Source organism: Limulus polyphemus, unplaced genomic scaffold (assembly GCF_000517525.1).
Source record: "Limulus polyphemus unplaced genomic scaffold, Limulus_polyphemus-2.1.2 Scaffold1256, whole genome shotgun sequence".
Classification (NCBI taxonomy): Eukaryota; Metazoa; Arthropoda; class Merostomata; order Xiphosura; family Limulidae; genus Limulus; species Limulus polyphemus.
This window is the reverse complement of record NW_013666866.1, coordinates 20,978-34,330: the sequence shown is the minus strand read 5'-3', so window position 1 is coordinate 34,330 and position 13,353 is coordinate 20,978. Positions and strand designations below refer to the sequence as shown.

At 29.5% G+C, this 13,353-nt stretch overlaps 1 protein-coding gene across 2 annotated transcripts in view; it reads left to right on the top strand.

Moving 5' to 3' along the window:
- The window catches only part of LOC106462805, a 41,688-nt gene that overhangs the window by 15,294 nt on the left and 13,041 nt on the right, over positions 1-13,353 (top strand). For both annotated transcript variants that reach the window (XM_022390154.1, XM_022390155.1), the window contains exons 7-10: positions 2,553-2,632; positions 3,454-3,522; positions 8,424-8,526; positions 10,729-10,829. In XM_022390154.1, the coding sequence (XP_022245862.1) occupies positions 2,553-2,632; positions 3,454-3,522; positions 8,424-8,526; positions 10,729-10,829 (353 nt within the window). The remainder of the gene's footprint in view (positions 1-2,552; positions 2,633-3,453; positions 3,523-8,423; positions 8,527-10,728; positions 10,830-13,353) is intronic.

Below are 13,353 nucleotides of genomic sequence, written 5' to 3'. Positions count from 1 at the left end.
GAAATTCAGGATTTTTTTAAATATTGCCTTATATAATTAAGAACTTAAAACTTATATATTATTAAAATATGGATTATTAGCTAAGATTTTATGCTATACTAATTGATATAACATAAACAAAAAATAGTTTAATAAACATTTGAAGGTAAGTTACTAAAACTTTGTGACATGCACAGTAAATGATGTCCGGGCAGAAAGGGTTAATGGTGGATTGATTAAAGAAGCTAGCTAATCTCCTTTCAGTCTAATTTCCTGTTGTGCTGGATAATTTCATGTTAGTATTAAATTTAATTTACCTTGTAAAAATGGACAATGAAATTTTTAGAACTAACAGAGCAGATGATACTTGAGAAGTGTAATCTCCCTCAGTTGTTTGATATGGAATGACCAACAGTTACACAAGTTTTTGTACATACCCTAGGAGTGGAGACACTGACCTGGTAGTGGATATTTCTTCCATTTTATAAGATTTTTTGGGCAGTTAACATGATTTATTTCACAGCAACAATAGTATTAACGCTAGTTATGCCCTTTCTTAACAGTACAGGTTATTCTATTTATTATAACTAGTTTTAATTATTATTTTTGAGATGATAACTCATCTCCATATGCAGAAGTGCTGTCGTCTTCATATGTCTGCCAATGAAGTTTGTGTGCCACTTGCCTTGACATAACTGTCACTTAAATTCACACATTTAACTCTTTCCACAATGGGCCCAGTCGATTTGACTGAGTTTGTAACAATTTTGTACTCGCTACAGTTTCCATACTATAACTTTTATTAATGTATACGTATCTTCACAAAATATGACAGACTTTCAGTATCCATTGCAAAACTTTTGTACAAAAAATTTGATTTTTTTTAGATTAAGATTTATCTGTGAATATATATTGAGTAGTTTTATTTACTAGTCCAAGTGCAAAGTGATTTTCATGTTAAGATTTAAAATACTTTTATTCATCTGAAAATTTTCAAATTTCATTTGTGTAATCTTTAGAACCTCCTAAATAGTTATGAAACATTATTCTTTTCACCCAGTCTCTGGTTGGCCATGGTCGAGGTGTTGGACACCTTAATATTCATCCCTGTTGACCCGTCCTGCATGTGCTTTCTACATTTCATCCATCAGATTTGCATCCTCCAATTCCTTGCTCTTCCCTTCACCATACTGTTGACACTACTTGTATTAATTTATATTGTGAGAGCCTTTGCTCATTGTCTTCACAGCCTGGAGCTGTCATTCCTTTTCTTGGACAATTGATTTTATTCATCAATTCTTTGGTGGTATCCTCTTCTCACACCTCTCTTATTTTGCAGAAGAGGCTACTCAATCAGGGAGGTTTGTCAAAATATCTAAGTCCTTTACTCAATATTCGGTACTTCTGGGCATTTTATTCATCTCTTTTTCTCTACTGAACTCAGCCTTCTCTTCACTTGCAAGCTATAGAGTATCTGGTCAACAAGATTTGTGCTTTTCATTATCATCCTATGCACTTTGGGGACTCCGGCTTCCCTGAAACCCCTCATTCCTTTGGGGTATGCATGTACCTCCTCCAGTGCTCCTTGCAGATCCAAGGGATTCTTTCTCAGGTTCCATTATCCTTATTTGTGAATCTCTCCTCTCCTCAAAGAATTGTCCTGGTGACTGGACTGTGCCCATACTACATCCAGCATTCCTTTACCAACTTCCAAACTGGATCTTTCCCTTTGCCATGCTTCCTTCTTGGATTGAGGTGCTTTTCTGGATGATAACATAACTTCTGGCATTTGGATGCAAGACAGGCATTTGCTCCTCCTCAATGTGCTCAAACTTTTTGCTGCTCATTGGGCATGTTCCCATTTTTTGCCCCTCCTGGTAAAATCAATGGGTTACAATCCACACGAACATATCAACAACATTTTCTTAATTTTATTGTCATGAGAGCACCCATTTTAGAAACTTCAAACTTAGAAACTTTTGATTGCTTACAGACATACTTATTGGCCGGTTGATGAATCACTCCACGTGTTGAACAAGAACAACATAAACAAATATTTGGAATAAAAAATTGCCGATTTTAGTCTTAAAAAAATCTTTATTCCTGCACAAAAGTATATCCTGCAGTTTACAAGTTTAAAATCTTATTTGAAATATAGCTAAAGGGTTATTTGTATGAAAATATGGTATATCTTTTTATAATGCAATATACATTTAACTTTTTGTTACAAAATCTTTTGTTCTGATATGAGAAGTACTTGGATCATTTATGTCTAAACTTACATTTTTTTGTATATTTTAGTAAACATCTTAGTGGTATTTATTATTTTGTTTGTTGGAATATTTTAATTGCAAAAGTTTGACTTTGTGTTAAAATAAATCTTGCTGTTTTTATAAATGTGGTTAGATCTTTTAAGCTTACCAATTTATCTATTGAAAGTGTAATAATGTGTAAAAAATATACTCATCTGTAATATATGTATACATAAATTAAGTTTTTTTATAACAATGATAGTTGCTTGATCATTAGTTTTTATCGTACTTAAAATTTTTCTTCATTGATTTGTCTTCAAGTTGAAGGTGAAATGTATAAACGTACCATTTGTTGACCTCTGCATCACTGACCATGAAGAGTTCTTCAATGAAATGGATAGGTAATTATAAATCTGAAAATTAGAAAACATTTTGTTCACATTTTCGTCATCCAATAATCCTATCCACAAACTTGCTTACTTAATAGATATAGACACTCATCTCTCAAAATATCATTTCCTAGTGTGTAAAAAAAAAGGGGCTTTTGAATAACACAGTGCGAGATAGCTTGCTGTGATATTGATACACAGTGATGTGGTTGCCAAATTACTTATTTTGTAGTAAAAATTAATTTCATTACTTAATGAGAAGGATTAAAGTTAAGCAGTGAAAAAACAAAAAAAAAACATTTTTTTTTTTTATATTTAAGTTGTGTCAGAGATGATAATTGTAATAAAGTGTGTTTATTGCTTCTTTGAAACATTTGTGGAAATATACCCTTAAGTTAATATCAGATTAATACAAGACATTAATTAAGTTTAGGGCTTTTTTATTTCATCAAGGAATGCTTATAGTATATAGTCATTAAAACTGAAGAGAATTATATGTATGATTTGTTAACATTTATTGGAGCTGGAAATAAATAGTAGTAGTAGTTTGGTGAATGGTAGTTGTTCAAAAACATATATAACAGTTATATTATAGCCAGTGTATAAGTTATTCTAGTTAAATTGCATGTATTAAAAAAAATCCATATTTCTCAATGAATTTTCCAGTTGGCAAAACAGTTTATTATATTTAGTATAATAGATTTTTGCATTTAATTTCAGTCTTGGGGAAGTTGTGTAGTGATATATTTCAGTTGTATGAGTAATAAACAGAAATATACTATTATTAAAGCCAAAATGTTGAAAGCTTTCTATATTTTTTTATTTTTCCCCAGATTTGGGGTAAGAGGTTTTAGAGATGGTGACCATGTCAAATCCAGCATTCAGCTTTGTCCTGTAGAAAGGTATGAATATTTTGGTACAAAGTTAAAGGGGTTGACACCTAAGTTATTGGGAGTACTTACTGAGATATCAATGCGGTTAGGGTGTTTCTAAAGTATAACTAAACCCAATATAGAGGCAAAAACTTAACCCTTTAGAACTAATTCATATAACAAGATTTTTTTACCTTTTATTTTATTAAAATAATTATTATTTTTACTTATTTATACTACTTAATATTATTTCAATGATCTATAAATAATTTATAATATATATATGAGAAATCAGTTTAATTCTTTTTCTTTTGTTGACAAATTATGAATGTTGGGGTGGAAAGAAACATGAGGTCCAGTCTATTAATTTATACCCCCCAGTGGCACAGTGGTATGTCTGCGGACTTACAACGCTAAAAACTGGGTTTCGATACCCGTGGTGGGCAGAGCACAGATAGCCCATTGTGTAGCTTTGTGCATAACTTCAAACAAACAAACTATTAATTTACAGATTTTACTGAGTTAGAAGGATTGGGGGTGAGGTCTGTTCATTATAATTAAAACTGGATAAGAACATAGTGAAGAACAAGTAAAAATGTAGTGTTGGACTGCAGCCTGTTTTAATTATTTTTGAATTGTACTATATGAATATACAGTTAAGGGAAAATTCAACCACTATAAACAGAGTTCAGCTTCTTCGAGAATTTTATATAGTGAAAAAAACACATAAGCTGTTTTAAACTAGAACTAAAGAATGTCTTATTTATTTATTTTTTGGCACAATCTTAAGTTTCCATTAAATTTGTTAAACATAAATTACTAAAGCAAAATTGTAATTCCTTGTGAACTTTATATTCCACTCAAGTAAAGAGTAGTTTGTGTGCCATAAAGACAGTCTTCTACAGGTTTACAGAGTGTGTAGGTATGTTTAGGCTAATGGCTTACATCATGTAAATTAAACTTGAGGAACTTTAAAATCATTCTTTTTTTTTCAAATTTAAGAGGAGAGAATTTTACAAACATGTACCTCTTGCTTTAATAATTCAGTTCCATAAATATGTTATATTGCTGGTGATAAACCTAATAACTTTGTGCAATGATTTTGTTTTATTAGAAACTATTTCCAGCTATGATAACTATTAAAAAGAGTAACAATGGCATCAAAAATGACTCTTGTTGGCCAAAAGAAGAACAACAGAGTGTAAAAATGATTTTTTGTTCTTTGATCAGATAAAAATACTCTAACTCTTAATTCACTGTCACATGAAACTATTTAAGCTTATATATGACTTTCTGAGAGAGTAGTGGTGCTACATTGAAACTATATTTTGTATTTCTTCAGATTATTAAATAATTCCACATCCAATAGCCAAAAAATTTTTCTTTCATTTCAGTGAATTCGGGATATTTAAGATCTAAATTTTTTAATAATAATTACTTAGTGAATGCTACCTTCAAATAAATTTCATATGAGGTTCTTAATAATGACTCAATTAGTGATCAAGTTCTTTCTTTTACTGTAATTAAAAGTTCATGCTGGTTTTGGTTTGAAGAATTCTTGGTACTAACACCAAATCTGTGAGTCAGGGAGATATGTTTAGTGGGTTGATTCCCCAACAAATCTTTTTGCCATTCTCTTTTTTATTTTTATTTTTAGATTTTGAATAAAAATTTGAACTCTTTGTGATGTCTGGAAACTGAATTGCCTACGAGCATTTCCAAATTTGCACTAATTACCAGGTTATGAGGGAGTAATACCTATACCTCAATCTAAAATTCCACACAAAACACAGTAGTGACCACACATGTTGGGCAATACAAGAACTAGTTACTCAGTTCTATTAAGTTTTCTATGCATTTTTTCTAAATTCTGTCAAAAGGAATGGCTATGGAAGGTCTATTGATGTTTGCTTGCAACTGTAAAGTGGCTAAGTGAAGAACCTGACTGAATATAGACGCTCCTATTATTTTGTGCAAGGCCCGACTCCTTAAAATCCAAGTCTTCGTGGCCAAACACTATTCAGAGTTGAGTTCTTTGGCAGTAAAATTTTTTTGTTTTGGTTCTAACTTAAATACCAGAAACTAAAAAAAAATTGCAAAAGTGGAAATCAGATTTGTTCTGATGTAGTAAAATTAAAAAAAAAATATATAAAGTTGTACTTTATTAAAGCTGTTTGCTATGCTCCAAAATTTTATGTATACTTAAATTTGGCTTTTGAATGACTCTAAATAATTTTTTGTTTAGCTAAAATGGGAAATAGAAATGTGCGAGTGTTTTGTTAGGCTTATTTTGTGAAACGTTAGAGACTGTTGAAATTCCGTACATTCTTTTCATTCCATACCAGAATGAAGGCATGTTTCACATCATCAACATTGAAAAATTACCGGCATCTTATCTTAAAAAAATCACACTACAAATACTGCTAATGATAAAAGGGAAAAAACTTGTACATTGTGCTACTGAGGGTACTTATAGGTTTTTTTTTGTAGGTCTTGAAAATGAGAAAGTTTCAAAAAGGTGCTTGAATTTTGTATTTATAAATATTCATTGTTTTTAATTCATCTTTATGCTTATCAGTAAATTGCAAAAATTTGCAATATCTCGTATAGTTCAAAACTTCTCACTTAAAATAGTTTTGATAGAAGTGTGTGTAAGAGCAGAACAATATTAACTTGGTCTTGTGATTATTCATCATTATATCAGTGTACCTAGCAAGATTTAAAATATTTCAGTTCAAATAATCTTTCTGCTTAGGATTAACCAATAATAATGAAGTGTTTCTATGTGCTGCAGTAATGATTTTACATCTAATAATGAAATGTTTAAATATAATACTAATTTTTCAAACATATCACTTATACTAATTTTTCAAACATTTCACTATATATACCCAAACTAATTTTTCAAACATTTCACTATATACCTGAACTAATTTTTCAAACATTTCACTGTATAGTAATTTTTCAAACATTTCACTATATATACCGAACTAATTTTTCAAACATTTCACTGTATAGTAATTTTTCAAACATTTCACTGTATACTAATTTTTCAAACATTTCACTGTATACTAATTTTTCAAACATTTCACTATATATACCCGAACTAATTTTTCAAACATTTCACTATATATACCCTAACTAATTTTTCAAACATTTCACTATATATACCCAAACTAATTTTTCAAACATTTCACTGTATACTAATTCTTCAAACATTTTACTATATATACCCGAACTAATTTTTCAAACATTTCACTATATATACCCTAACTAATTTTTCAAACATTTCACTATATATACCCGAACTAATTTTTCAAACATTTCACTGTATACTAATTCTTCAAACATTTTACTATATATACCCGAACTAATTTTTCAAACATTTCACTGTATACACTTATGAATAAATAATATGTTCAGATAGATACTGATGAAATGTATGCATTGTTCTAGTTTATTAATTTGTATATAATTTTTGTTGGTCATTTATTAACTTCCCCATAACATAGTTATTTGTAGCTTTAAAATGATATAACTGCATTTCATGAATCAAGACTTTATAAAGTGCATTATGAAAGTTTTGAGTTTTCATGGCAGACAATATGTATAAATAATCTCTCACGCTACACATATATATATATAGTTCATATCTAGAATTAGAAATAATAATTAAGTTATAATTTGGAACATAATAAATTTGGCCATGGTCATATGTTGTTTGTGTGGTAGGGTTTAATTATGGAAGCTATCTCCTGTTTTGTTGGATAGTTGTGTTGTATTCTAATTGACTTTTTTTGTGTGGGATTGCTCTGGAACTGTCACTTGATAAAGAGATACTTCCTTATTCATGTGATTAATTTTCCTTATTGGTCAGCTATAGAGAGAAGATGAATTGTGAATGCAGTTTTGGCATTTCCAGATTGAAGGAACCAAGACTCAGTCTGGAAAGCTTCTTGTTTTCAGCATATTTCAGTTTGCTGATCATGTATGCTTACTTTTAATCACTTGTCAACAGGAGTAACTAGTAGCTACGTTCATAGTTCAGCAAGATTGTCATGTGGTACTGATACCCAACTTGTGTGGGTAAACAAGTACCATTTATTTTTGCTAACCTTGTGTCTTTTGCTTGTACAGTATCAGTATGTAAAAAAAAACTTCAGTCTTTTTTTTTTTTTTTTTTTTTTTGTTATTTTAGTAATACTATGATCAAAAATAATGTTCATAAGTATGAAGATGATGTTGGCTTGCTGTCAAACTTGAACCCTAAGGGTTACATATATAATTTCTTTTGAAGATTCAGAATTCCAGTTTTCTTCCCAAGTTACCAATTGTCCATGTTTTTTGCTTAAATTCTAAATTATTGAGATAAGTAAAGTAATTGTCATAATCATGTGATAATAATATCACATAAACAGTTTTCATGTGATAATAATATCACATTAACAGTTTTCACTACCACTCATCACTCTAACGTATATAAAGACAAATACTTAGATTGCAGAATTAGTCTCCAGTTCCATATTTGCCAGCTGCATGATCACCTAATGATATTTTACACTTAGATTACTTGTAGAAAGGAAATTTATAGTGTTATTGCACAGTGAATCCAAGTTTAGTTTCTTTTTCATATTCATTTACTTTCCAAGTGGTATGGTATGTATGTATTTTTTATCAAAGTTTGAGCATTAAAAAAAGGGCTAATATGTAAATGAAGGATCATTTACAACCTTTTTGTTTTGTTGAATGTTTGTAAGAAGATTTAACTTTTAAATAGCAATGTATGTGTATCAAAATTAATTTACATACGATTATCTTTAGATCAGCACAATTATAATGCTAAAGCTTTATCAGTTTATGCTTTTTATGGTTTTAGTATTTTTCATGTGTGGATCCTATTCCAGTTAAACAGTTTAAAAAATATTTCTCAGTGTTTGTCTGATACTGGAGTCTCTTCGACATCCATCTACATCTCTTATACCCAAAATCAAGAAATTGCTCAATGAATTTGACCCCAAAGACCCTTATTGGATGGTATGTGTTATTTAGTAAGAATTGCAATAGTCTAATAATGTTTTTTATTCTTTAAAACATATGAAAATGAATGTCATACCATTCACTGCTTGTAAAATTTCTTAGAGCAATACTTTATGTCTATCGTAACAACTTCATCAACGAAGTGTAATATTATGTAAGTGAAAAACTTTTTTTTGGTATTATGATGGAAGTATAAATAGATATTAAAAATTTTATTTCTCTCTTTGGTTCTTTCCCTACAACTACAAAGAATAAGATGCTTATTATTCAACTAGATTTTAATTGTTAAAGTTGTAAATATTAGAATGCTAAATTAATATTTGTTAATTTGATATATACTAGAACAAACTAGTGACCACAGTTGTTATAGTAACAGCCATTAAGTGTAAATTTATAGCAAAAGTTTTTTCCTGTTTCCATTTATTATCTATTAACAGAAGTTCCATATATAGCTGTCAATTCTAGTTGTAAATCAAAATAAGTTAAATAGAAGTATTCGTTGAAAACTGTTTTTGTTATTTCTGGCTTTTGTTGTCAGCAAGTTGTATGACTACCTGATAAATCTTTAATGTCTTGTGCACGTAATTGCTTGAAAAATACCCAACAGAATTCTCGTAATCCCTGTTATAGTTGTTTATCACATTGTAAGCTTTATTATGCCTCTAAAATATGTTTTTTATTGTTGTTATTATCAATGAGGTGTATTAAAATTCAGAAAACTCATTACTCTCAAAGGTAATATTTGAGCTGTATAGAGATATTAAAGTATTTGTATGTAATTTCTTTTTTGTGTATACTTCAGTGTGCAATGCTACACATTAAGTCAACCCTGTTCTTTAATTCTCTTTACTTTAGCAAAAAGTGCTTTGCTGTCTTGATGTTGACTTAGATGACTAATGGTTCACATTTACAGAAAATTCTGGTCTTGACACATCAACATTCATTGTTTTCTTTACTTCAACAACACACATAAAAGTGCTTTCAAAGGCAGTTTTAAAACAGTAACAATGTGAACCAAGTGCTTTATTGTTGTACAAATATTGTATTACCCTGTAAATAAGGAACCAGTCAAAAATGACCAAATTTTTTAATCACTAGAATTGGCAAACTACAACTTGTAATGTTGTAAAAGTATCTTCACAAAATTTGACTTTGGAGTAGGCATGTATGGGGCTGATTAGTTTTCTTAATTCTTTGTCAGTTTTATATGTTTTTCGTGGCTTTTAGTATTTATGGCTTAGAAATTTTCTCCGAGTTCTTTATATAATTTTTTTTTATATTGATAGCTTTATAATGCTGAATTTGAGTAAAACTTCATTTTATCTGCATACGTGCAATTTTTATAAAACAAAACAAAACGTGTTTTATAATTCAACTTGCTTGTAAATATGCATTCTGCTTTGAAAATAAAACAATTATGAGCATGAAAACCTTAACAAAGAAATAAATTGTTGTAATCCAGGGTTAATTTTTTTTTTTAAATTAGTCTATTGGAAAACTTGAAAACACACACACACACTGGAATAACAGATATGAAAGGATGCACTGATTGCATTTCTGAATTAGAGCTGATATCACTTGAATTAATTAGTCAAAAAGTCTGCTTATTATTGCTCAGCATGTTGTGTTGATGTCCAATTACTACAATGTAGCCCCCCAGTGGCACAGCGGTATGTCTGCGGACTTACAACACTAGAATCCAGGTTTCGATACCCGTGGTGGGCAGAGCACAGATATCCCATTGTGTAGCTTTGTGCTTAATTACAAACAAACAATACTACAATGTAATTTTTTTATGAGGAACAGTACATAAATAAGAATTCTCAAGTTAATGAACAAAATATATGAAATTGTGGGTGTATCAAAAGTAGTGTCAGTTAAATAATGCATGTTTTGCAGTGTTAGTATGGGGAATCCTTGAAGATGGGGGGGGATAATGTATTTTGTTCCATGTGACTCACTGTCATCTTGAAATGGCAATGTCAACAACCTGTCATGCTGATAAACGTTAGATGGGGCCAACAGCGTCAACATAAATGGGTAGCATTGTGCAACTTTTTTAAATATATACATGAAGTAGATGCTGAATTCTTGTAGTTTCTGTAAAGTATGTAAACATTTAATTTCTTATGTTCATTTTAAAGGTGTAAATTTTCAGTGTTTAAAACTTCGGTACTGTAAATAATGTCTCTGTTCTAGGGTGAGTCATCTGACCAAAGTCTACAGGGAGATGATCTGACTGTTCTTGATATTCCGCTACATGATTTGAAATTTACATTGGATATTCTTGAAAATAAGAGGTGATTTATTGAAAAAAATATTTTTCAAATTTCTTAAATGATTTTTGTCATAGAATCTACTTTTTTAAGAAATACTACCTACCAAAAAAAATGCTCAGATAGCTTTAGTGTTTGGAATCCAACTTTAATACATATATTACTAAGCTCATTTAGTGTTTTCATTTCTAACACATTTTAATTTTAATACTAAGGCTAACTCTCTCTCTATGGGCATCTTTTTCTGAGCATGTCACAAGGTTTTAAGGAGTTACATTCAAAATTTAATGAAAGTAGTTTTTTTTATGGTATACCAATATATATATAACATAAAACATAGCTAATAATCCATATTTTAACAGTATATAAGTTTGAAGTTCTGACTTTTATAAGGCGATATAAAAAAAAAAAAATCTAGAACTCTAATTTATTTACCAACCCTCCAAGAAGTACGAAATTTAATGTAAATTACTCATTATAATATCATCATCACTCAGTCAAAGCTTAATTTTCATAGCCTTCAATCTAATCTGATTACAGAACCATAAAATAGACAATCAGATCCATCTTGCTATGCCCACTTGTCACATCCTTTCTTTCAGAAGTTGCTACGTCTCTCTGACATTCAATACTATATTATTTATAATCAATAGAAAGCCAAGGTTTTCATAAATCATATAATGTAGTATATTATGTTGTTTTCTCTACAGAGAATTGTCAATTATGCTTTCAATTCAAACTTTATTCCCATAGAAAACACATTGATGAGCTTAGCTGAATTTGTAACAGCTCTTATAGTTAGAGAGCCAGAAAAATTGTGGTAGTTATGGGACATTGTCTGCTTTTTGTATGTTATTATTCTGTGTTTTTTTGCATATTACTTAATTAAATAAAAAATTACTTTATGTAGTAGTACCATTAATACTAAAAAAAAAAAATAGGGTTAAGTGTCATTGACAGTCGATAGCCTCCCTCCAAAAAAAGACCCAGGTAAATACTTTATTTCTTGTTTTTCATGTGTATTCTTTATTTATTATTATAAAAGTAACTAAAATGTAAAAATAGCAAATTTTGTAGGTTAGGAGAAATACATAATAATAATAATATAATAAAAAATGTTTATGAGGTATGTTCGCAAATAGATTGTGCATAATGTAATTTGACAGCATAATGTGAGCTGCACATTTTCCAAGTGATTTACAACTTTAAATGGCACCAATAGTAGTTAGATGTGGTTCAAAGGACAATAAAATAATAACATTTAAGCATAAATAGATTTATACTGTTACAAGTTTAAAGCTATTTAAGATAAATGTAGTTTCATGTTGCAATTAGAAATAATTCCAGAAAGAAAAAAAGGGTAATTTAGGTTTATTTCACTTTTTTCTTCATGTTTACGAGTTTGATCAAATTTACTAACCTTATATAAAATTAGGGTAGAGATAATAACAGATAAAGTATAAAGTTTTACTACAAAATAAATGTTTGAAATTTATTAATGAGGTTTTAGAGATCATACAAATTAAATTTGAGATTTTGAGATGAAGAAAAGTATTGTTAATCTTTACATGGAAATCACTTTGCACTTGGACTAGTAAAAATACTTCATTAAAGAATCTGATTTTTTGGATACAAAAGACTTCTAATGTTTACTAAAAGTCTGCCAAATTCTGTGAAGGTACATATACTGTATTAAAAGTTAGAGCATGGAAATTATAACGAGTACAAAATGGTTACAAGGTAGGTCGATTTGACCAACCTCATCGCAAGAGAGTTAACATGCTTTTCAGTTTTTGGTTTAGAAAATTAAAATTATTGGCTTTTGTTTTAGTTTGCATTTAAGAATGTGGTTGTATGGCAGTATTGAGTTACTCTCTTAGAGAAAAGCCACCAAGGATCCTTTGGAGCTTTTAATGAGTTTTACTTGTTAGCATTTATTATTTATGATAGTTGTATTGCATTCTCAGTGTTCAGATAAAACAGCTAAGAGAATAATTTTAAGCCCATTTTGTCTTAGTTAGAGAGCCAGTTAAATTATAATAGTTATAGGATATTGTATGCTGTGCGTATTATTATTGTACTAGTACTAAAAGTTATAAAAAATGGGCGTAAATTTCATCAGCAACTGACAGTAAGAAAAATGAGATTAAACTTATGTACTATATTTTTTATTTTTCATATATATTTTTTAGTCTTTATTATAAAAGTAACTAAAATATAAAAATTAGAAACCTATTAAGTTAGATTAGGCAAGATAATGAAAACAAATAATAAAAATATAAATTTCCTCATGGGGCATGCTCTTCAAGCAGCTCATGCATCATGTCATTAAACATGTTACATGACCTATGTGTTCACTGAGTGATTTACTACTTGTTTGGTGGGATTATTAGTTAGACGTGGTTCAAAGAGAAATAAAACAATAAAATTAAACATAAACAGATGTAGACTGCTACGAGCCTCAAGCTACTTAAATTTCATGACTAATAATGCTTGGAGACGGCTTGAATGGGTAATGAAGAAAACTTTAATATAAGCTTAACATAAC